Consider the following 26,984-nt stretch of genomic DNA (forward strand, 5'->3'; position numbering starts at 1 on the left):
CATAAAATTTTGAATCAAGTTTGTACCAACTATCAATATTCTGAATATCTACTGTCAACTTTCAGAGCTTTACACAGGCGGGGACAGAGATCACTTCTTCTCACTTATACAATCAATCAATCAAATGCCAGCCTCCTTATGCATTCAGTTTTACATTTAGATCTAAGAAGACTTCATTGACAAACAACAGTAACATAACAGAATTTTATCAGATAGATCAATCAGATCTGAAAAGAAGCTTTTCTTTAGTATACGCTACTTGAAAGAACTGAACTTGCATGTATACGCTCTTTGGCTGAGACGAACCTACGTACAGATCTGCAAATATTGACTCAGAATTTTGTTGCAATTCCAGACTTCAGACAGACCTAGATCATGATAGGTAACGAATAGAATAGGTGCAAAACATCAGATCTAGTCTCACCCAATATCACATCATTCAAGAATAAGTCATGACAAGTCGCATGATTCCTGATCTAATATTGAACTTAAGGTGCACATGAATATTTCATATCTAGTCCCAACATAACCTTGCAACATAAAATATACTTCAGATAGAAGTATTTCTTAGAATCTTATTACTTGCACACTTGGCATAATGATCTTCTCCTCCTCATACACTCTTAGGCTTCCTCAATACCTTAGACCAAAACCACTTAGGACTAATACCTTGGGCCAAATACCTAGGGTCAATACCTTGGACCAAATACCTCGAACCAAATACCTTGGATCAATACCTTGGACCAAAAACTTGGTTTTCCAACATGTACGCGTTTTTCTTCTTGTGAAATTGCGTGTATACGTTGTACGCTCCTTTTGTTCTGTTAACCCACTTGTATACGCTTCTTGGACAAAGTGAACCAACATATACCTCTGTTTCTTCCTTCTTTCAAGTCTGATCCGTAATCCTTTGCTGTTGACCTGATGTACTGTGAACTGACATATGAGTGAATTGCCATCAAGGACAACACCTGTACCATAATGCCAACAATCTCCCTTTTGGACTTGATGGCAACAACAACACCAAGACACTCTCCCCCTTTGACATCAACGGCAAAGGGGGGACCAAGATATTCTCTCCCTTTGACACACATTATTTTGTCCATGCTCCCCCTAAGTACATGCTGAATTCTCTGATGGAGCTCCCCTTGTTCATGCTTAGATGCACTGAAACTGTCCATGCTCCCCTTGAGCACATGTAGAGGCTGTAAAAATATTCTCCAAAAGAATAACATGACTCTATACTCAACTATGTGAGTATGACCTTCCTATCACCAATGACTCATACATATATCCATCTCCCAACCAAGTGGGATAAACCAAATATGACTCATCCACCCAACCAAGTGGGGATATACCAATTGTTTATACATGACAGAAATAATAAATATTACATCATCCAACCCATGCAAAGTCTGGATACAAATTACCTTTTGTCCAAGAGGACTCATTCAAATGTATGAGAAGACATATCACACCCTAGACTTTTACATGACTTAAGCAACAAATGGTATAAATATTGGAAGCCATGGTTGGAATCAGCAACCATAATGCCAACAATGCTGAATGTACGTGAAGGTTAATGCTCCCCCCCCCTGTGCATTGCTAACATTCAAACATCAAGGGATCAAGGACAAAGGTACAAAAATTAAAAAAAAAAAAAAAAAAAAAGTATCGATAGACAGTCATCAACACATCAATCAGCACCCATAAAAGAGCCCCACATGTTTTTTTTATTTGAAAAACATTATGCTCCTGACCCACAGATACCCGAAACCCGCGGTGTACACTACTTTTTTACTTATGAAACACATTTAATTTTTCTTTGAAATGGATTTAATAGCAATGATGCAACAACTACTCCCAACTTTTGTTTGAGATATTCAAACGTTTTTGGGTAGTGGTTTAGTGATTATTATAAAATTATTCTTTGATTTCCAATTTGATTTTGTTAATAAATTGTTCAAAAAAAATGGTACTTGATGGGTGCTTGACTGGTAGTCTTGTGTGGAGTGCATGACTGATTTAAAATATGAACTTTTATTATCACATAGAATGGATATAGGTCGAGTACATGTGATCTGAATGTCTTGCAAAGTTTGCATCATCCAAATTAGTTGTGTGCAGCAGGATGCAACAACCACATATTCTGCTTTAAACTGTCGATAAAGCAATTGAACTTTGTTTCTTGCTGAACAAGACACTAACCTAGAGCCCATATAGAATGCACCACCACTAGTGCTTTTTCTATTATCAACACTTCTTGCCCAATTTGCATCTGTGTATGCATGAAAGTAAGATTTGTGTCTAGGATACCATAAACCAAAGTCCTGAGTTCCTTGAAGATATTTGAAAATTATTTTGACTGCCTAAAGGTGTGATTCCTTTGGATTTTCTTGGAATCTTCCAACTATTCCTACTGCATGCATGATGTCAAGTTGGGTACCTGTTAGATAAAGCAGACTGCCAATCATGGATCTGTAAGTTGGTTGATGTACTGCTGCTGATTCATCATTTGAGCTGAGACTACATCCTGTTACCATTGGGGTACATACAGGTTTAGAATCTTCCATTTCGTACCTTTCAAGATCTATTTGAGATATTTAGTTTGTGATAGAAAAATACCATCTTTAGTTTGTTGAACTTGTAGACCAAAAATAAGTAAGTTCACCAAGCAATGACATTTCAAATTCTTGTTGCATTATTGAAGAAAAATTCTGACTCATGGATTCTTCATTGCTACCAAAAAATGATATCATCAACATAAACAATAATAATAGCAATTTATCAGTTTCAATCTTTGTATATAGATTTCTATCTGCAGAACCTTTTGTAAAACCTTGTTGGTGTAGATATTTGTCAAGGCGGTAATACCAGGCCCTTGGAGCCTGTTTTAGACCATAGAGAGCCTTTTTGAGTCTGCATACAAGTTTTTGCATCATTTCCAAGAATGAATCCTTCTGGCTGTTCAATATACACTTCTTTTTCTAAATCTCCATTAAGGAAGGTTGATTTTACATCCATTTGGTATACTTTGAATTTCTGAAAGCTAGAAAGAGCAAGAAACATCCTTATGGCTTTAAGTCTGGCAACAAGTGCAAAGGTTTCTTCAAAATCTATACCTTCTTGTTGAGCATACCCTTTACAAACAAGTCTAGCCTTGTTTCTAATGACTTCTCCATTTTCATTCAGCTTGTTTTTGAATATCCATTTAGTTCCTATAATATTCTTTATCATGAGGTCTAGGGACTAATTCCCAAGTATCATTCTTTTTCAATTTTCTTAAGTTCTTCATCCATGACCTTGACCCAACATTCATATTTGCATGCTTCATTTACATTTTGAGGTTCAGTGGAAGATAGTAATGCAAGATAGCTTGAGGTCCCTGTAATAGTTCTTCTTGTCTATACACCTACCTCTTTTCCCCTAAAATTTGAGTTTTTGGATGACTTTTCTGAACATACCTGGACAAAGTCTTATCTTCTATCATTATCTCTTCTTTTGGTGCTTCATTGGTTTCTTCTTCAATATCATTTTGATTTGATGTGGGAAAATTTTCCCCATCTTCTTCATTGTCATAATCTTATGTTGATTTTATCTATTTTGGATTTCTGCATGCTTCATCAACTACAACATCAATGCTTTCAACAATTTTCCCAAGTATTTTATTATAACATTTATATCCTTTACTTCTGGAAGAATAACTAAGAAGAATACCTTCATCTTCTCTGGGTTCAAACTTACCAAGTTTTTCATCAGTCCTTTTGATAAAACATTTGCTTCCAAAAACTTAAAGTATTTAATAGTAGGAGTCTTGCCATACCAAAGTTGATGTGAGTTTGAGTGTTATTTACCCGAACATTTGATTTGTTGAGAATAGTTACGGCAACGAATGCAGCTTCACTCCAGAAGGTTGCAGGAGTTCCAGATTCATCTAGCATAGCTCGAGCCATTTGTTGAACTTTTAGTTCATTCTTTATACCACCCCATTTTGCAGAGGAGTCCTTGCGGTGGAGAATTTCCTTTTTATTCCATGTTGTTCACAAAAGTCAAAGAATTCATTCGATGTAAATTTCCCCCTCGATCAGATCTGAGGAATTTGATTTTTCAATCTGATTCATTTTCAACCAAAGCTTTGAAGGCATGGAACTTTTTAAATGCTGCATCTTTGTGCTTTAGAAGACCTATCCAACACATTCTGGAAAAATCATCAATGAACAAAATAAAGTATTCTTCTCCACGAGGTGATTTTTTCCTTGATGGTCCACATAAATTAGTATGGACAAGTTCAAGAGGCTTACTAGTTGACCCTTCTTTTTCCATGAAGTGGACTCTGGTTTGCTTATTGATTTGACATGTTTTATATTGTATCTTCTGGATGCTGATATCTGGAAGATCATGAACAACCTTGAGTCTGCATGCTTTTTTTATTTGAGAAAAGCTTAGATGTCTCAATCTTCTATGCCACAACCAGTTTTCATCATTTTTGCTTAGATAACACTGTTGTTGTCCTCCCTTGAGTATGTATAAGTTGTTTGGAGTTCTTGTACCTTTGATCACGGTCTCTCCTGTATCAAACTCACAAACAACACATCCGTTTGATCGAAACACAACTTCATTTCCTTGATCACACATTTGACTGACACTCAACAAGTTATGCTTTAAACCGTCTACATACATAACATTTCCAGCTTTAACCTTTTCTTTCAAGAAAACAGAGCCTTTACCTTTTATGAAAACAGGAGTGTCATTTCCAAATGAGACATTCTTTTCCTTTTCTAAGGCATTATATGAGTGAAGTTTTTCTTTGTCACTTTTCATGTGTTTTGAGAATCCACTGTCAATGTACCACTGATTTTCTTGTCCTTCTGCATACAAGGCTATACCACATCTTTATGTTAGAGATTCTTTCCTTCTCCATACCTTGGGATTTAATGGCATTTCTTCCTTTTGAGATGTTTGCCGAAATTTGCTCCTGCATTTATATTCTTCATGACCAAAGCTGTTACAGACTGGGAAATATATTTCATTTTCAAGGGAGAAAAGTTATTATAGGAACTTCTCTTGATCCTTGTTACATTCCTTTGATTTTGTGCTTCTCTAGTCATAATGGTTTTGTAAGCAACTCATTGAGAAACTTTGTGCCCAAAATTATGACATGAAAAACATTGCCCATAAAAGAAGTTCCTGCGACTATCAAATCTATTAACTTGGTGATTGAAGTTTATATTGATATTCATATTTTGAGCAAATTGAGTATGATTTTCCTGAGGTTGGTTGTGGCTTCTATTCATCCTTGGAGTAAATTGAGTCTGATTTACCTGGTGATCTGCTTTATGCCTTTGCTGACGATTTTCATACTGTTCACTGGTCTTTGCTACATCAAGATAGATTTTGGTGGAGGTTGACGGCTTCTGTGATTGAGATGCTTCTTCAGTATATCCAAGACCTATCTTTATCAGAGGAGAATGCTGAACTTTGATAATTTCATTTAAAGTTTTTGATCCTTTAGCAAATCTAAGATTGAGAGATTTCGTTTTCTCAAGATCCTTTCTTAGACCCACAATTTCACATTCTAGTTTTTCATTGTGTTTTTCCTTTTCAAAAAGTTGGTATGTCAAGGTATCTATAGTCATATTCTTTTCTTCCAAACAGATTTTGAGTTTAGATATTTCTTCATGAAGGTCTTCCTCTTCTAAAACATCCCAAAAAATTATCATCATCATAAGCCTTGAGAAGTCTATAATCATCACTATTAGATAAACCATCACTATCCTCTTCTAAACTATCCCAAAAATCATTGCCATCATAAGCCATGAGAAGTTTGTAATCTTGTTTAGTTTCATCTTCATCACTATTAGATAAACCATCGCTATCTTCATGAGTATAGTAACTCCTTTTATTCACAACTTGTTTTCTATTCCCTGTTGCAATTCCTTTCCTTTTCATATTTATTTTTATGAGGACATTTGGCAGCATAATGACCGACTCTGCCACACGGAAAGCATTTGAAATGTAACTTACCTATAAACCTTCCAGAACCCCGTTGAAGCTTATTGAAAAAGTTTACCTCATCTTCTTCTTCTGAAATATGTCCTGATTCATTGTGTTCTTCCTTTCCTTTTGATGAAGCTTTAAATGCGACTTCTCTCATATCTGATGGTCCTCCTTTTCTCATCTTGAAGGCAGTTAAGATTCCGTGAAGCTATGTCATAGTGATATTCTGCAAATCCTGTTTTTCTTCTATGGTAGGCACTTTGGATTCAAATTTAGCAGACAAGGATCTCAAAACTTTCTCAACTAAGGTAACTTCCTTTATTTCTTCACCCAGATTCTTCATACAATTAACAACCTCATCTATACGTAAGAAGTAACTAGCTATACTTTCATCACTATGCATCTTAAGAGTTTCATACTGAATTCTAAGAGTTTGAAGCTTAACACGTTTTACCTGAGAGTCTCCTTCATAGCTCAGAATGATTTTGTCCCATATTTCTTTGGCTGATTTGAGCTGCATGACTTTGAAAAACTTTGATTGTGACAGACTTCCCAATAAAGTATTGACAGCTTTGGCATTGGTTTCATATTGATTTTTACCTGCCGCATCTGTAGGAATTGCTGTTGGAAATGTATATCCTCCTTCCACAATTTCCCAGACATCTGTTCCAAGCAATTGTAGATAGGCTGTGGTTCTTATTTTCCAATAAACAAAGTTTCTCCCATCGAAGATTGGCAGTCTGATGGATCCCATGCTTTCTTGATTATTCATGTTGATGGATCTCCCTTCACGTTATCAAGATTCTTCTGAAGGACCTACTCTGATGCCAATTGTTGGGAAATAACACTGATAAGGGGGTGAATCAGTATTATCAGATCAATAATTTTATTTCCCAAATAGATTTATATACGCTACTTCAATGAAGTGAACTAGTGTGTACACACGATTGTGCTTAAAGAAACCAACGTATATGCAAATAACTTGTGATTTAGACAATTTATCATGTGTTGAGCTTAAACCAGTATATCAGAGATTTATTAGACAGTGCAGTAAAAGCATAATAAAGCATCACACATAAGCAACACACATGAACACCAAGATTTAAGGTGGAAACCCAATGTGGGTAAAAACCACCTGTTGTTGTCGTCTTTGTCTTCTTTTAATAATAAGAAAAATCTGTTTACAATCTTGTACTGGTGCAGACTCATACCAGTACGCAGGCTTCTACCTGCAGAAGGTTACAACCTTCTCTCGTTCTCTAGCTTCTACTAGAAGGGAGCTACAACCCCCTAGCTCTTGTACTAGCTAATATGTTTACTAGTACATAGGTGCCAGCCTATAGAAAACTCCACTCTTCCACCAGGGACCATGTTTCATGAATTTTCAGATTGGATACTCCTGGATCACAACCCACAAACTGAAGCCACATTTAATCAAATTTTCATACTGGACCCATCAAAGCTTTAAACTTAAACTGCATCAACCAATATTCAGTTAATCTGAACAATCAGATCACTGACACTAGAACACTGTACTGAACCCAAAACCTTGCATCATCATTCAGAACCAGCTGTAACCTAAAAAATCATGTATTAGAATGTATACGCTACTTGGTTGTACCCAAATTGCGTGTGTACGCTACTTTCGTTAATTGAACCTGTGTATACCTTTAAAACTACTGCAAACATAAACTTTTGAATCAAGTTTGTACCAACTATCAATATTATGAATATCTACTATCAACTTTCAGAGCTTTACACAGGCGGGGACAGAGATCACTTCTTCTCACTTATACAATCAATCAATCAAATGCTAGCCTCCTTATGCATTCAATTTTACATTTAGATCTAAGAAGACTTCATTGACAGACAACAGTAACATAACAAAATTTTATCAGATAGATCAATCAGATCTGAAAAGAAGCTTTTCTTTAGTATATGCTACTTGAAAGAACCGAACTTGCGTGTATACGCACTTTGGTTGAGACGAACCTGTGTACAGATCTGCAAATATTGACTCAGAATTTTGCTACAATTCCAGACTTCAGACAGACCCAGATCATGATAGGTAACGAATAGAACAGGCGCAAAACATCAGATCTAGTCTCACCCAATATCAGATCATTCAAGAATAAGTCATTTCAAGTCTCATGATTCCTAATCTAATATTGAACTCAAGGTGCACATGAATATTTCAGATCTAGTCCCAAACATAACCCTGCAACATAAAATATACTTCAGATAGAAGTATTCCTTAGAATCTTATTACTTGCACACTTGGCCTAATGATCTTCTCCTCCTTATATACTCTTAGGCCTTCCTCAATACCTTGGACCAAAACCACTTAGGACCAATACCTTGGACCAAATACCTAGGGTCAATACTGTTAGCACTTGAATTTGGCCTCAGGCTGAAGAAGACAAAATCCAAGGCAACATCAAACCACTTAGCCTCGTAGCTAGCCCTACGGGGACAGGAGAGGGATCTCTCCGGGTCTATCTTGGCAAAAGGTTTTCAAAGGGCTGAGATGACCAATAAAGAACACTGATTTTAGGCTAGTAAACTGACAGGGAAAGTTTGATTTTAATTTTGTAGGGTTTGTTGGAAAACTGAGCACGACAATTTTGGATGCGGGGATGAGACACAGTTTTTGCAGAGGTCTTTTTGGGGCAAGGTAGGAGATTGTCTTGATGCCTTTGAAATAAGTGAATGGATAGATATGACCGGTGAGGAGCTAAGGAGAGCAAGAAACCATTGAGAGTTCTCCTTAAACAGATGAAAACATAGATATTAAGCAAACTTAAAGGCAGAGCATAGAAACCATGAATTCTACCTTAACACTTCATTTACTTAATTTGCAGAAGAAAAGAGTAGGAAAATGATACACATAAAAAACTTACAAGTACATGAGAGAAACACACCATCAACACAAATCACCACAGGAATCCCAATAGTGCTGCAAAACCCTGGTCTTTCCTTTGCCAAAATTGTAGAGATACAAAGAGTAATACAGTCTAAGCTTATCCCTCAAGAGTCCAACCATGAAAATGACTAAGAAAGTACATAATATAGGCAAGCTAACACATTTCTTGCCTCTAGGGGTCGAGCTCATCATCCTAGGAGCTGTTTCAACCAATTCTAAACTGAACACTACAATCTAGGCAATCAAAACAACTTGCCTCTATAAGCTAGGAAACCAATTCATTGATTAATTTTTTGCTATTTATGAATGAATCTTCTAGAATAGGTAAATAAGTGTCATGTCATCATAAAATTACATTAATTACATCAAGGAGGGTGAAAAATCCCACCAAAAGTCAAAACTGGTAAAATGCTGCGTTTTCCTGAGCTGAAGATGAAAAATTGAGAAAATGTCCTGATGCGTAGCGCGCCATTTCTCAACGCGTAGCGCGCCTTTGATCCTACTTTTGGGGCACTTCCCGGCATCCAAATGAGGCACAAGTGGGCTTGTTGGAAAGGTCTAGATGTCGACTCTCCAGCCCAAGTGGAATTTCTCAATTTGATGGCCATTTGCCCCTCCAAAAATGCAATCGCCCAAGACTGCTTCCTGTGTGTTCAAAAAGTGGCAGAAGGTCATTTTTTGCTTGTTTTTTGACCTTTTGAGGCGCAAACCTCAATGAAATGTCTTGGCAGTGGCTGAGTAAGTGTAATTTGTCATGAAAAATCCAAAAATGCTGAGTTTTTGTGAAATGGACCTCCCCAACTTCAGGGTAGTGCACGACGCGCTACGCGTTGAGGGCAAAAACTTTTTTTAGCAAAAAAAATTCAAATTGACCAAAATTGCTCCAAATTTTCTGAATTTTGAGCTGGGGGTGTATCATTGAGCACCATGCTCCTTCAAGGAAGCTTCAGCCAAAATCTAAAGTGGATCGGGCCTTTTCCTCCGTTTTAGTGCTTTGGCCAATCGTCCTTTGAGTACCTTCATTTTCGCTTTGCACACATGCATGCGGGCCCAATAATGATTCTTCATGTGGCGGAGCATATCTTTGTCCCTGTTTGCCTTGGCTATCAACTTCTCTAAATGAGTGTTCACCTGAATGAGCATAGACCCTTGCTCAATAGGTGTCAAATCACCTGGTCTCTTGCGAGCCAAGTTCCGTCTTCTCGGATCCTCCGCAACTCATCAAGAGTGTGTTCATCCTCTAACTGTTTGTTGCGCTGCTCTAAGTATTTGATTGTCCAATTTTCCATTTCCAACTTCTGCTGCAACAAGTGATTTTCAGCCTTTAGTTGTTGAATGATCTCCTTTGGCTCCGAGCTAGGAGAACTGATGTCAAGGTCAATAATATCTATGTCCGGATCACCTAATCGCCCCTCATCAATCATGGGATGCTTGCCTCTCTCTTGTACCTGTGCTGCTGTCGAAAGCGAGGCCCCTTCCACCTGATGTGGAGATAACACTCACTGTGCTGATGAAGAAGGCGAGACCCCTTCCACCTGGTGTGGAGATAATACTCGCCATGCAGATGCAAATAAGGCCCTGTGGCCTCTCTGATATGTAACACATGCTGGAGTGCTGACATGCTCGGGCTCTGGAATGTGAAACTGATGTGAAGGCTCTCCCTCATCATGGACAATCTCAAGAGGTGGCTGTGGCAAAGAAAGAAATCGCGAGAATGAAGTCTTCCCAAGCAATACCCTGCTGTGCCAACTGATGCATCACTATGATCTCGATCAGTGCATAATGATATATACTTTTGTGTTGCTGTGCGGGGTTCTTCCTTTGCACTACGAGCACCATCTTCTCTATATTTCGGCACATGAAAAATGGAATGTTCATCATTCGTACCCGGGTGAAATGCATCAACAAACGGATATGGTACGAATATAAACGTGAAAATCTGCCCTCACAAGTGAAATAGCGCATAATGAGCCTCATCAAGGGTGCATACTCATCCCTTAGGAATCTGAAAGGAAAAATAGCAGTTAGGTGTCTCATGCACCCGGGTTGATATATGGTTGATAATGAAATCTGTCTAGCTGCTGGCGCTTGTTCCACTCCTCCCCAACATTTGGTATCCCGGTGGCTTGAGAAACAATTTCAGGTGATAGGGTGAAATCCACTCCTGCAAGGTTCACATGACCATTGTGCAAATGTAGGACAAACAAGCGGACTAGTTCTCTGTGGTGTTGAATTTGTGAGATCCTCTCACAATATCCGAAGCATGATTGATACTGAAAACATGTCATTGCAAGTGGACAAGCTTGCAAATGAGCCAGAGAAGTGGGCTCCTCCCTGACATGCCGACCACCCTTACCACCCTTGTGATGTCTCCTTGGCACTTCTACCTCCGGTGTTGAATCACTGTCATAACTCTGCTGATAATCTGATTCGGTTTCTGACATGGTTTTGAAGGCAAGATGGCTGAAATGTATTGCTGACTTTTGCACCCAATTAACTGCTGTTTGACTTTTTCAAATGCTGTCACCAAGAGGACATAAATACAAGGGAATTGTTAGGGATAGGGGAACATGAGGGAATTAGGGACAATAAACATAAATAAGGAATTTAAGGAAGGGAACATGGGAAATCACAAAATTGTGGGATTTTAAGGTGAATTAGGTTTGGGAATTTAGTAGGTTTTAGGGATTTTAGAGAGGAAAATTATGAAATTTTATTGGAAAATTTGAAGGAGAATGTTGATGAAAATAAGGGAAAAGAGGGATCACAAATGGGCAACCTTGGACAGCAAAAAAAATTTGAAACCCTAGCACCATTAAGTCTTTAAATCTTCCACAACAATGTAGGGTTTTGACTTCTCATTTTCATGGCATTTAAACATATTAATTTCTCATTCATCTTGCAAAACCAAATCTAGCCATGGAGGAGAGGCCTACCTGCAATTTGCTTGAGAGAAAAGTGGATTTGGTAGCTTGCTGACAGTTTGTTGGGCGAAAAACCCAACGCGTAGCGCGCCTCGCCCAACGCGTAGCGCACGAGCAATTTTGCTCTGAGAAAGGCAGCCTGATGCGTAGCGCGCCCCTGACGCGTAGCGCGCCTTCTCTGATGCGTAGCGCGCCTCTGAAACTGCCCAATTTTCTCAATGACTCTTGAAATCGCCTTTGCAAGGATTCACTTAGCTTGTGAGAGGCAAATGAGCTGCTAATGAAGAGTGATGTGCTTTTATAGGCTTCCTTTAGATTTTTATTTGCCAAAACCCACTTTATAATGTTTGAGTGTTGACACTTTTTTTGAATTAATTGGCTCTGACTTTTGGTTTCCTTTCTTTGAAAAATTGGTTGAAATGATGATTTCTTCTGAAAATTTTTGCAGGGATAGCTTCTAAGATGCTTTGGCAAAGGAGACCAAGGCTGCGCTTCAACATTTGGAGAATTTGAAATTTTGACAATTTTTACAAAAACGAGATAATGACCTTTGTTTTTCAAAAACCAGAGTTTTGAAAACAAGGTGAAAATTTAGTTGTACAATAGTGAGAATTATTGAAATGATGTTTAATGAAGGACATCCCTCTGGCCTGCTGGTCCTTTATGACCTCTCAAGACAAAAATTGACTCAACCCTAGACCTAAGACTTCAAAAGTTAAAACAAGATGAATGACCCTTTGAAGATTTTATTTACTTAAGCAAACCTGAACCAGCAGTGCCAAACAAGAGGGGAATAAAAGACACAAACTTCCTCCACCAGGGTTATGGCATGCCTAACGGAATGCAACATGATCACACTGATGGGACACCTAATCATGAAATGCAAAGAGCTTTGATCTCTGGTGGAGGGCTACTAGACCGACTCTAACAAATACCTTGGACCAAATACCTTGGATCAATACCTTGGACCAAAAACTTGGTTTTCCAACATGTACGCTCTTTTCTTCTTGTGAAAGTGCATGTATACATTGTACGCTCCTTTTGTTCTGTTAACCCGTGTGTATACGCTTCTTGGAAAAAGTGAACCAGCGTATACCTCTCTTTCTTCATTCTTGGGAGTCTGATCTGTAATTCTTTGCTGTTGACCTATTGTACTGTGATCTGTCATCTGAGTGAGTTGCCATCAAGGACAACACCTGTATCATAATGCCAACATGAAGGGCAAGAATATCTTGTTGAAGAAACATCAAGTTGACTAGGTTCTAGTTACTGGTTATGTTTGCATTAGATAGGTTTTGTTATTATGGTTACATATGTTAATAATAATGGTTTTAGTTTACATTGTACGAGTTTCCAATGGTAATTCTCGACTTGTGGAAGTTTGAGTATAGTGAAAAAAGTCACAAATTGAAGTTTAAATGGTTTTGACGTTGTAACCTAGGCCGTGATTCTGGTTAGGTTGTTATATAATTCTCAGTCTTTGGTTGCAGAGAATTTAATAGGGGTTATAGTTGCCATAAAACCATAAGTCCAGTTTTATTTTGACAAACATTGTTCTTCAATTAGAAATAAAATATTGGTGGAAGTCCAACAATTGGTAGAGTTTAGAAAATGTCTAGATATATTTATAGTGATGGCCTATTACTTGTGTCTTTTTGTTTTGGATACACAAGTTTGAAGGTCAACCACATATGGAACTAGGTGTCTTGTTGCAAAACATGAGCTAAGGATAGTTGAAGACAAGGCAAGTGTGGGACAATGGTTGTGATCAGGATTGAAGTAGAAAACCTAAGGATTTCATGGTTGATGATGATTCATTAAATATTTAAGAAGTTGACGATGAAAAATCCACAATATAAATATTCGATTTTCTTTGGGCCCCAGATTTAGTCTAAGGATAACCAAGCACATAAACACAAGTCTAGGAATCCACAACTTCCAAGAAATTTACCCGACATAAATATAGAGCAACGAAATCAATAAAGTACACAAATATATTGAGACCAAAGTTAGATTTTTTAGTATTCCATCAATAAAAGAATCATGGGTCTCTCATACCAAGGATCATGGCCCTCCATATCACTAGTACAACTAGTATACATAGTATACAAAATACTAGGATTGAGGTCAGATCCGTTTGATCCTCAATATGCCCACAAAACATGAAGACGAATAACCTGAACTACTTTATTTAGAATCCCTTCTCTTCAACACTTTCAGTCTACTTTATCTACTGTTCTTGTTATCCTTTGCCTCCTCTACATAATGATCTGACTCCTTTCAGATCCATGTCATATACAACTACTCACAACAATTTAGATCCTTCATAATTCTTGTATATATCACCTCCAAAATAAAGACTACTCTTAGTAAGTTTCTTCTATCAAAACTACTGCATAATTAGCCATAAAACACCTTGTTCACAATTTCATTTGTGAACAGACTCCATGAATAATGTTCAACCCTTCTCTTAACACATAATAGTAACCATTCTAATACTCCCACATACTTATTCACCTTTTGTTACTTGTTCCAAAACATCATAAGGATTCAACCTATTCACTAAGTGATCAGATCCATTTTGAGGCAATTTAGCCCAACTATCTCTAGCCCAAGGCACTCTTAACCTCCTCCTTTACTAGATCCGAGGCCCTCATTAGAGAAATTTTGAGGTAAAAAATGGGTCTTAAAACAAAAATGTACAACCAAAATAAACTTTATAAGAACCAATAGGATTCAAGATGATGATGTTAACCATGGGGGATGATTCACCATTTTTGGAGTAAAAATGTAAAAGGATTAAAAAATAAAAAATAAAAATAAAAACTACTTTTTCAACTTGTATTTTCAACTTATCTCCCTACGGTTTTACTCAAATTTTGAGCATGAGCACTCATTAGATGTGGAATTTAATTCCTCATCCAAGGAGTACCCATGTTGCATACTTTCGATGGACCCTGCTACATGAAAATTGAGAAATACATGAAAAAATGTGATTGCAATCACGCTTTTTCATGCATTTTTCATTTTTCATGTAGAAAGGTCCATCAAAAGTATGCAACATGGGTACTCCTTGGATGAGGAATTAAATTATGCATCTAGCGAGTGCCCCCGCTCAAAATTTGAGTAAAACTGTAGGGAGATAAGTTCAAAAAGTAGTGTTTTCTTTTTCCCTCTAAAATTTGATGATGTAATCTTATCTTATTTTATTATTTCCATTATTATTTTATAATATTCCTTTGGAGGCCCATTTTAGACCTAAAATTTTCTATAATGTTTAGGCCTGTTTTGAGACAACAGAGGTCTCAACCTCTTCCTTAGGGCAACAACCTTTCTTCTTGGATAGATAAGACAGTTAGCCACTTTGCCTTTGACTCGGTTTACTCAACAACCCACAAAAAAATCGCACAACCTCTTCTAGAGTTGTTTATGCCCTCAAAAATACTCTAACTCGACCTCTTGAAGATCTATAGCTTCACTTCTTGGCATACTCTATTGATTCACAGAGAGATGTTACTTCTTTTAATTCAAGCCCTAAATCAGCTTGCTACAAGTATCCACAACCACTAGGAGCCCTCAATCTAGCTTTAGGAATGATCTTGTAGGTCACGACCAAGCAACCTTACCTAGTTGTTGGCACCTACGCCCTCCTTCAAGTTAAAAATTAGCCTCCTTGAGCATACTTTCTCAACTCAACCTCTTCCTAGAGCATAATCTCTCTTCAGCTCAACCTCTCTTGACCAGAAACCCTAGCTCGACTTCTTCCAAATTCAATACTTTTGTTGTAGCATTTTGTCTTGATCTGTAATCTTCCTAGGGAAAATGACCTCCTCAAGTGAATTTCATCTTACTTGAGATGCAACGAGCCTCTCCATAGGCTCCTCTATTTATCCTTCTCTCTTGGACTATTTAGAAAACCTCTAGACTTAGGGTTTTAACTTCTCAACCAATTAGAATAAATAATTATTTTCTTTTGGTCCTAAACCCGCTGCTTTGCATCCTAAACCCCACTTTTGGGTATATTTCCCAACCGACCACTTTTGGTGGGTATCCTTCTCGGAAATACCTTTTGAGCTACCCAAAATCTAATAATAACTTAGAGCTTGGTTAGTGCCCATGATTTTTTCTGAGTTGGTGCTTGGCTAGGGGATTGGTGTCTCATGTGGCTTGGTGCCACAAATTCACTAAGATGGTGCTTAGTTAAGGGATTGGTGTATCCTATAGTTCATAGCCTACAAAAGTTTCAGTTGGAGATGATAAACTTGAATGTGCTCTTTATATTAAGAAAAGCTGAAAGTTATTTTATTCCAATTATAAATCTTCTACGTTCATGTGTCTAGTCCCAAATGATTAATGTAGTGATTTTTTAATTAAAAATTGGTTAATTGCGTAAATGATGATTCACCCCCCCCCCCTCAGTATCTCCAACAATTAGTCTCAGAGAAGCTTCCTGTAGTGACAACCTGTTCATTGGGAGGAAGATCCCTGGAGAAAAAATGGAAAACTCATGAAAGTCGTCCTCTAAGTGCTCAAAGGAAGCACCCTCTAATACTATATTATCATAACCTTCTAAAGATGTTAGAGAAAGCTTGTTTTTCCTAGCCCCTTCATTTTATGGAACAAACTATGATCTTTAGAAAGTTAAAATGAGACACTGTTTGACGAGCCTTGGTTGTGAGCTATGGGAAGAAGTCATGTCCCTGAAAACTTAGCTAGAAGAAGAAAAAAGAATGGAAGAAGTAATGAATATATAGATGATGAAGAAACAAGAAGATTGTGAGAAGCTTGAAGAATTGATTATGTCAGTGAGAAATGAAGTTGACATGATATGCAAGAATATGAAGAGTTCTCAATCATTGGATGACATTCTCAGCCATCAGAGATCACCATTTGACAAAACAAGACTTGGTTATACAAGTGAAAATTCATGCAAAGAAGACACTAACCCCAAATAACCAAAAGGTTAAATTTGAACAAAAACCTGAAAGAAAATGCATTCTCCTTCAAAGGCCAAATCACATTGAAAGTCAGAAGAATGTTGAGAGTGATACCTTTTGAGGAACTGATATTGATGTTCTCAAGGAATCTTCTCTCAATGCAAGTAACAATGAGAACTAACCAAATGTTGAACCTCCTCCAAGATAAAGGAATTTCAGGGAACTATCATGAAAAGTCTTCTCATTTAGGTATTCAAACCATATTATTTGGACACTGTTTTTCATGTACTAATTTTGAGCATAAGGCAAGAGATTGTAGGGCCTATACCAAGAATGATTATAGAAAAATAATTCCTTATCAGTCTTCCAGAAATCAGTTTGCAAGCTATAAAACTAGAGGACCTATTGGCTACAACATAAGTTATGATTCATTTTCTCCATTGTTCATGTACAATATAGAATGTTATAAATGTCACAATATTGGACACATAGCATGTGATTGCAGAAGAAACATGATATGGTCTCCTAAGAAAGTCAAAGAAGAAAATATTCCTACTAGGAATAGAGAAAATTCCACCAAAGTTTGGAGAAGAAAACAAGAAGAGCCAAAGATAGAAGAACATGACTTAGTCTTGTGTGCTCAATGCACATATTGTTAAAGCATCTTCAAGGTTGAGTGTTTGAAGGAAAATATGATTAGGCTATGCAAAGTTGCAAGAAGTATAGAAGCACGCAAAACTCTTGTGAATATCACTGAAGTCTTGATTGAAGCCACTAGAGAATTATGAAAATATGTACAAGTAGAAGACAACCCAGTTGGTAAGATGATTGAAGCACATGTATTTGGAAAGGAAAGTTTCGTCTTTGAACAAATAACAAAGGAAACAACTCTTATGAAGTTTCCTCTAGCAAAATGAGGTTCAATTATTGATGTATTGCAGGGATTCTCAACCTCCTAAAACAGAGTAGCAAGCCTACATTATAAGCTTATGTACTCTTTCAATTCTGATTTTTATTCTCATCCTTCATGTGCAGTTTTTTATTAAGGGAAGTGAAGTGGGGAAGAACTATTCATGCATATTTTTGTTGGATCCGCCTTCAAACTTCTCTTTATAGATGATACAATGAGTGTTTTGATGGGTTTCCCTATATTTATAGTAAATATGAGGATTACACTAGCCCTATACAAAATTGGACAAAGCAAGCTTACAATAGTACACACCAACCTTGCCAAGAGGATGAAGATTTGGGCGTTCTCTTTTTTATTGGAAGACATAGATGGATGGGATTTGGATCACTAGTTTCTTAATGGGGATCCCATCTATCACATGGATAGTGAAAGCATAATGAAGGGAAAAACAAATTCGCACACTCCACTTCCAATCAACATTGGAGGCCATATCATGAGGCAAAAAGAAGGTATTTCAAGCCCATTTTTTTATGATATTAGATAACAAAGGGTTATGAAGATATGTGAAACATTTGCAACTATTAATTAACAACCATATATTCTCATCAATAAGGCTGATTCAACGTCACATAAGGAGTATTTTCAAGGCAATAAAAACTCAAAAGTTTTCCAGCGATTGATGTCTTCCTCCATTTTCCAACTTATGCATGAAAATCTAGGTGGAATGTGTGTTTTAGGGTTGTAATTGATTTGGCGCAACAACATGTTATTTTGGAATATGCTATATTTGGGCCAAAGCAATGTGAAAATTTGTTGCCAAAATATATTTAGCCAATTGAAGCAAAGTGGTGGTGTCATTTGATTATAAGCAAGTTAAAGCACCTGATCTCAAAAATTTAGAAAAGGATTGATTTGGAGGAAAATTTACAACTTACTCAAAACAATTTCTCCACAAGAATATGATAAACCCAATAGTATATATATGTTTTTGTATGAATGAGCAAGACCTTTTGTCTTTTTGGATTCCCCTGCACTAGGTGCTAATTCTTGGATAAAATATGAAGATGGAGATGCGTTTATGAAAGACATCCAACAATTGGAACCAATAGAAAATAATACTTATATAGAGATGTCTCCATCAATTCACCTTTGCCTATGGAAAGAGAATTTGAAATTTGCACATGAGATGCATCTCTTGGATAAACAATATTTCTAGTTCCTTTTGAAATTGGTTGAAACAAGCATTTATTTAATAGATCCAAGTTATATGAATCAACAAGTGGAGAGACTAAGTGGCATAAGGACAAGAGTTATATTCACTGATGTTGTTAAAGATGAGTTTGCAAAGTTAAATATTCTTTTGGTAACAATTTTTTTATTCAGGGTGTACCTACACACACATCAGAATCTCTGAGATGATTTTCCACATTGGAAGGCCTTGCAGTATGATGTGAAATTTTCCCATCATTCGTCATCTTCAGATTCTAATGCCCATACGATAAACGATTTTTTTTCTTTCACTTATTAAAGATGGAACAACACCGAAATATTATCTTCATAAGTACTTCAAGGTTATTTATTCAAAGCATAAGCCTAAGGGGAACTCGAGAAAGTTACAATGAAAAAATATAGGAGATAATTCAAACAAGGGGAGCACGTAATGTCCCTTCCTAAATAAATTTTGTTAATAGTACCACAATTTTTCCATTTTGTTAATTTTGGGGCCTAAGACAATTTTGGAGAGAAAAACATAGGACAAGGGGGTTGAAATGCATAACTTAGTGGAATGTGGGGGCCACCTCCCCAAATACTACACACCCCTTGAGGAGAGAGAAATCATATGGCCAAGGAAAGAGGTTCGAATTGCCTAGAGAGGGGCCCACATGGAGAAAATGAACAACAATTATAAATAGAAGGGAGGCAACAACATTTGGGGCCTTTTGATAACTTGACAATTGAATTGTTGCTCTAGCTGTTTAGCGGAGTCACATAGTGTTGTTCAACACAAGAGTTTCCCAAGGAGGAAGCTCAACCTTTCTTCGGTGGACTTCGAGTGCCACCCTAGGAAGGATATTGTATCAGCGTTGGAGTTGGAGAGAGGGCCACACAGGTGGTACGACTTCTGGGCCAACTGGGATGCTGTTCGGGGAGCCACACAATTATTTGAGGAGGAAAGAGCTGAAAAGTTTCTAGAGCATTTTTTGATCAAGTTCTGGGTAGAGGAGGAAGATTTGCAGGGGAAAAATTCACCACACAACAAGTCGATTTCCTGGAGGAGGGATTGTGTCATCTTGTCTAGAGACTGCGCAGTCATTGTAGAGGCACTTTTGTGGGGAGGCTTGTTAAGGGTTTTTGTGAGTTGTGTTTGTTGGGGTTGGTTTGGAATGGAAGTGTGGAGAATTTTCCAGACATTGTGGGTCAATCATTTCAACATATGCCATAGTTCTTATTTTATGTTTGTGGAGGAGGACCAAGTAATTTGGGGTTCATTTTGGAGCGTCAAAACCAAGGTAAACGCCTCCTAGGTTTTTTTGGTTTTTTGACAAGAGTTCAATATATAATTTATCATAATTTTTTGGGCAGTTTGGAGGGGTAAAACTAGGGTCTCAACACAACCAGAATTGTTGAAAATACAAGGCCAACACAAAATTTTGAGAGGGAAAATTCCAGCAGTAGTTGGGCAATGATAGAGCATCTACCTAAGGCTTATAGCTTGCCTTGTGCAAGCCCAGGCGCACTTTTCCTATTTCATATTGTACCCCAGTATATATATTTAATAAAATTTCCCATTTTGGCATGTTTGGAGCATTTCTGGTTTCTTGGTGTCTAATGAATTTTTTTGTGTTGAATTATATTTCATATTTGGTTATCACTATAATTTTTTCCATTAGGAATATTACAGTGGTATCAGAGCATGTTCTTGGCCAGTTGTGGGCTTGAGAGCAGGTGATGGTAGGTCCATTTATTGGAGCATTGTATCGACATAGAGGCAGAGGTAGAGGCATAAGCGGGGGCCTAGGTAGAGAAGGGGAAGTAGACCCGTTTCAGACATTGAGGTGGACCATCTCAAACACCTTATGAATAATCAACGAGATGACAAACAACCTAAGAAGGTGGGCCAAAACCAGATCTTGGAGGAGTTGTTGAGGACCAACCGACAAATGTTGAGGAAAGGGCAGCTCATGATGGACATGATGCAACAGGTGATGGGTCTGCAAATGAATGGGAGGCCTGAGGGAGAGCTCCATGGTGATGGAGGTTCCAGAGTAGGAGGGGGAAACCGTACCTATTAGCTCCCACACACTCCCCAATGTGGGCAGGCTGGCCGTCCCACTATGCCCCACTTTGTGGATGAGCCAGAATTGGAGAGAGAGCCAAATCCTATTGCAGACATGGTCAATTCAGTTGCATTCGATATTGACGAGTATGAGGGTTTGGATGCCCGATCAAGTGGGTGATTTCTTTTGGGGAGTACATACATCTCAAGGAGAGACATACTACTAGGGCTAGAGCACACTACCAAGGGGAGCCTCTAACTAGGAGATTCAGAAGATAACAGGGAAGGTCACGCTCCATAATTTTTATGGGTCAGCCAAGAGCTCAGCTAGGGCTTGGGTTCAAAATCTAGATACATACTTCCACCTGAACCCCATGTGGGAGACCGATGCTATCCGGTTTGCTACTCTTCATTTGGAGGGGGATGCCTAGGAGTGGTGGTACCATGGGCTAATCACGTTGGGACATATCCACATCACTTCTTACATAGAGTTCACCCGGAGGCTATTGGAGAGGTTTGAGAGGAAGGACCTGGAGTTGCATTTCAGGGAGTTAGCCCATCTGAGGCAGACTGGCAGTGCAAAGGCTTACATTATGGAGTTTCAAAGATTGGCAGTGATGGTGACCGACATCTCGGAGGCTTGGCTGATCATGTTATTTGTGGAGGGGCTTGTAGAGCCACTTCATGGTTGGGTGAGGGCCTACAAGCCCATATCACTTACGAATGCTATCTCCAGGACCCAGGATATGATTGACGCAGTGCCCAAGACCTGGGCCTTTGCCCCCACTAGACCCATGGCCCCATAGGGGAACCGAGACACTAGACCACCTCAGAGGGATGGAGGACGTGGTCAGATGGATGAGGAGACCTAGAGAGACCTCAGGAGGAGGAAATTGTGCTTCACGTGTCAGGAGCCTTGGGCACCCGGGCACAAGTGCACTAAGGGAAAGGCCCACTATATTGAGGTGTATTCAGATAGTGAGCCTGATGAGGAGTTTGAGATGGGAGCAGAGCAGGGAGATGAGGGAGGACCATCATCAGGGGGACCACCACCACCACCACCGAGAGGAGGACCGTTTGCCCCATCAGGGGGAGTTCTTGCTTCACTTCGGGGAGTGTCGAAGTATTTGACACTCAGGATCAAGGGGACGGTACAGGGGCAACGAGTGTCAGTCCTAGTAGACAGTGGGGCCACCCACAACTTTATTGATGCCCAGATGGTGGAGCGTAGGGGCATTCACACAAAGACATTTGAGGGATTCTTCGTGTTGGTGCTAGGAGACTAGACCATGTAGTGCATGAAGTGAATCTCAAGGTTTACTGTGGTGATGGGGAACTACTCAGTCATTGATCACTTTTTTGTAGTTGATGTTCCAGACACCAACATAGTGTTGGGTGTCTAATGGTTATACTCACTGGGGAGGGTCACCACTGACTGGCAGAAGTTAGAGATGGAGTTTACAGGCCCAGATGGGAAGCCAGTAGTACTGAGAGGGATGCACTCTTATCCACCCTAGACAATTTACATTCATAGGATGGAAGCTGATCTATGACATGGGGACACATAGTGGATGATGGAGCTTCATATTTTAGAGGTAGGGACTCTTGCATGACCTTTGCATACATACATATCAGCCTTGCTGGAGAGGCACTAGGGAACTTTTGGGGAGATCCCTTCATGTAGATCACCAGACTATGGGTTCAAGCATACTATTGAGTTAGAGGAGGGAGTGAATGCGGTCATCACTAATCCGTATAGGAACCCCAAAGCCTATCGGTATGAGATAGACAGGGGCATTCATAAGCTGTTGAGTTTGGGGCACATAAGGCCTAGCTCGAGTCCCTTTTCTTCTTCTATGGTGTTGGTCAAGAAGAAGGATGGGACACTACGCATGTGCATTGATTACATGACCCTAAATAAGAGTACATTGAAGAACCGATACCCTATCCCGTGCATTGATGAGATGATGGACGAGCTAAGAGGGGAAAAATAATTCTCTACGGTAGATATGTGCTCGGGGTATCCAGGTGAGGGAGCAGGACATCCCTAAAACTAGCTTTCGTTGCCACTATGGACACTTTGACTGTTTGGTGATGCCCTTTGGGCTAACCAATGCTCCAGCTACATTCCAGTCTTGTATGAACCATGCATTTCATGGGAAGTTGCGGAGCATTTTCCTTGTCTTCTTTGACGACATACTCATCTATAGTCGGACTTGGGAGGAGCACCTTCAACATTTTGAGGTAGTACTTCGCATCCTAGAGGAGCAACAATTGTATGCGAATATGTCCAGAATTGAATTTTGACTGAAAGAGATGGTGTACCTTGGACATGTGATTGGGGAGGATGGAGTGAAGGTACATCAGGAGAAGATCAGGGCCATCCTAGATTGGCCAACACCCAAGAATGTGACGGAGTTGAGAGGGTTCTTGGGCATTTGCACTTACTACAGGAGGTTCGTTAGAGGATTCTCAGAACTTGTAGGACCCCTCATCGATTTGGAAAAGAAGGGGGCTTTTGAGTAGATGTAGGTGAAACAGGAAGCCTTTGAGTGCCTCAAGAAGGTTATGAGCAACTGTCCTGTTTTGGCTTTGCCGAATTTCACACGATCATTTGTACTGGAGTATGATGCCTCAAGTGAGGGAGTTGGGGCCATGTTGACATAGGGAGGCCATCTTATTGCATTTGAGAGCAAAAAAATGCTACCCCATGAGTGGTCATACTCTTGTGATGAAAAAGAGATGTTGGTCGTGATGCATGCACCAGCCAAGTTCAGGAAGTATTTGGTGGGAAACCATTTCAAGGTGAGGAGCGATCACAATAGTCTTTGATTTTTCTTGGAGCAATAGACATTGGAGGAGAGGCAACAAAAGTGGGTGAGAAAAATCCAGGCCTATGACTTTGAGATTGAGTACGTTGAGGGTAAGCAAAACGTAGTAGCAAATTCACTTTCTCGAAGGCCCATAGTACTCTCTCTAATGGATGTTGAACATTATTGGAAGACCTAAATCTTGGTTGAGTGTTCCAAGGATAAACAGGCATGTGAGATACTAGAAAACACACATGGGGATGATAGTTTCTGGGTGATGGATGACATAATTTACTATAAAGACCAGATATACATAGTACCAGGATCGTAACTCAAGGAGAATATTGTGCAGGAAGCTAATGACTCCCCTCTAGCAGGACACCCGAGTTTTCTCAAGACTTATCGTACCATCCGTGATCGTTTCTCTTGGTGCAGGCTCAAGGGGAATGTGTTGAAGCATGTACAAGAGTGCATGACCTGTCAGAGGAACAAGGAGGAGCACACCCTGCCAGTCTATTACAACCTCTTCATGTTTCGGAGAGGAAGTGGGAGAGTGTGTCCGTGGACTTCATCAAGGGACTCCCGACGATACAAGGGAGAGATTGCATCTACGTGGTGGTAGATCGCTTGACTAAATTTTCCCATTTCTTTGTTATCCCATTGAGATATTCAACTTCACAGGTGGTCGAGTTTTTCTTTACGAAGGTGTTTCGATTACATGGGCTCCCAAAGCACATAGTCAGTGTTAGGGATAGTAGACTCATGGGAGCCTTCTGGCAGGAGTTGTTATGGCTAGTGGGAACCTAGCTTACACCCAGCACCATCTATGACCCACATATGGATGGGAATACCAATATCATGAACAAATGGTTGAAGGGGTACGTACGCAACTACTTCACGAGGTAGGAGAGAGAGTGGGTGAAGTGGCTACACCTGGGGGAGTTATGCTATAACACCACTTACCAGATGTCGATTGATATGTCTCCCTTTCGAGCACTTTATGGTTATGATGCACTTTCTTTTTATGACATGATATTTGGAGATAACAAGGCCCCAGGGGAAAAGGATTGGGTTCAAGAGAGCCAAGAGATACTCTGGACTCTCAAGGAAAACTTGCAGGTGGCACAAAATCAACAAAAGATGTATGCTGATAAGCATAGGGTGGAGAGATAGTTTGAGGTGGGGGACATGGTCTACCTATGTTTGCAGCCTTATCGACAGTCTTCACTCAAGCAGAAAGGGGCGAAGAAGCTCAAGCCACGCTTCTATGGGCCATACAGGGTGACCAGGAGAGTCAGAGAGGTAGCTTATGAGCTGGAGCTACCCACTGAGAGTAGAATTCACAACGTCTTTCATGTCTCTTGCCTGAAAAGGGCACTAGGGCAGCAGGTTACGACAACCACTGAGTTGCCTTCGTTGGATGATGAGGGGCACCTGATATTGACACTCGAGACCATATTGGAGACCCGAGAGAGGAAGTTGAGAAACAGGGTCATCTAGGAGCACTTGGTTAAGTGGAAATATTTCACAGTTGAGGATGCCACTTGGGAAAGTGAGTAGATTTTGCAGCACCCAGCTTTACAGTTGCTTGGGGACAAGCAACATTTAGGATTCCTAAATAAATTTTGTTAATAGTACCACAATTTTTCCATTTTGTTAATTTTGGGGCCTACGACAATTTTGGAGAGAAAAATATAGGACAAGGGGGGTCGAAATGCATAACTTAGTGGAATGCGGGAGCCACCTCCGCAAATAATATGCACCCCTTGAGGAGATAGAAATCGTATGGCCAAGGAAAGAGGTTCGAATTTCCTAGAGAGGGGCTCACATGGAGAAAATGAACAACAATTATAAATAGAAGGGAGGCAACAACATTTGGGGCCTTTTGATAAGTTGAAAATTGAATTGTTTCTCTGGTTGTTTAGCATAGTCACATAGTGTTGCTCAATATAAGAGTTTCCCAAGGAGGAAGCTCAACCTTTCTTTGGTGGATTTTGAGTGCCACCCCAGGAAGGATATTTTATCTGCGTTGGAGTCGGAGAGAGGGCCACGCAGGTGGTACGACTTCTAGTCCAACTGGGACGCAGTTCAGGGGACCCACGTAGTGATTTGAGGAGGAAAGAGTTGGAGTTGGAGCTGAAGCGTTGCTAGAGAATTTTCGGATCAAGTTTCAGATAGAGGAGGAATATTTGTAGGGGAAGAATTCACTACATAGTAGAAAGTCAATTTCCTGGAGGAGGGACTACATCATCCTGTCCAGAGACTACGCAATCATTGTAGAGGCACCTTTGTGGGGAGGCTTGTGAAGGGGTTTTGTGAGTTGGGTTTGTTGGGGTTGGTTTGGAGTGGAATTGTGGAGAATTTTCCAGCCATTGTGGGTCAATCATTTCAGCATTTGCCATAGTTTTGGTTTTCTACTTATGGAGGAGGGCCAAGTAATTTGGGGTCCATTTTGGAGCTTCAAAACCAGGGTAAACCCTTTCTGGGTTTTTCTGGGTTTTTGACAAGGATTCTAGAAATAATTTATCAAAATTTTTTGGACAGTTTGGAGGGGTCAAACCAAGGTCTCAACACAACCAGTAGTGCTGAAAATACAAGGCCAATGTAGATTTTGAGAGGGAAAATTCCAACAGCAGTTGAGCAACGATAGAGCATCCACCTGAGGCTTGTAGCTTGCCTTGTGCAAGCCCAGGTGCACTCTTCCTATTTCATATTGTACTCTAGCAGATATATTTAATAAAAATTGCCCATTTTGGCGTGTTTGGAGCATTTTTGTTTGTTGGGTATTTACTGTTTTTTGTGTTGAATTGAATTACATGTTTTTTGTTATCACTGCAAATTTTTCCATTAGGAATTATTATAGAGCACATGTCAAGAATTATTGTGAAAATACAATTAAGAGATGAAATTGTGTCAGGGAAAGTTTCCTTTTGCCATTGATGTCAAAGGTAGAGAGAAAGAGAAGAAGCACAAAGAGAGGGGAAGGATTATAGTAAGGGGAGTTATTACAAGTGTGTTGCCATCAATTAAAAAAGGGGAAATTTTTGAGATGTTATCATTGATGTCAAAGTAAGGGCCAGCCACGGTCAAATCCAAACATGGTCAAAGTTAGATGATTTACATAATCAACTAGCATATCTTAAGATCTTCTCTACATTACATCCATGTTCCAACCAAAAAATCACTCATGAAATAGGATTTGTTTG

The 26,984-nt window shown here is 39.2% G+C and overlaps 1 protein-coding gene across 1 annotated transcript; it reads left to right on the plus strand.

Moving 5' to 3' along the window:
• The first annotated feature begins 24,744 nt into the window (after window positions 1-24,744).
• LOC149187976 (uncharacterized) lies at window positions 24,745-25,278 on the plus strand. The gene is made up of 2 exons (XM_089409842.1): window positions 24,745-24,897; window positions 24,988-25,278. Exons 1-2 carry the CDS (start codon window positions 24,745-24,747, stop codon window positions 25,276-25,278), a joined length of 444 nt encoding a protein of 147 aa, XP_089265968.1.
• Window positions 25,279-26,984: the final 1,706 nt, after the last annotated feature.

This window comes from Pinus tabuliformis, chromosome 3_1, assembly GCF_031772625.1.
Source record: "Pinus tabuliformis cultivar Carrire ecotype Pingquan chromosome 3_1, CPIR1, whole genome shotgun sequence".
Classification (NCBI taxonomy): domain Eukaryota; kingdom Viridiplantae; phylum Streptophyta; class Pinopsida; order Pinales; family Pinaceae; genus Pinus; species Pinus tabuliformis.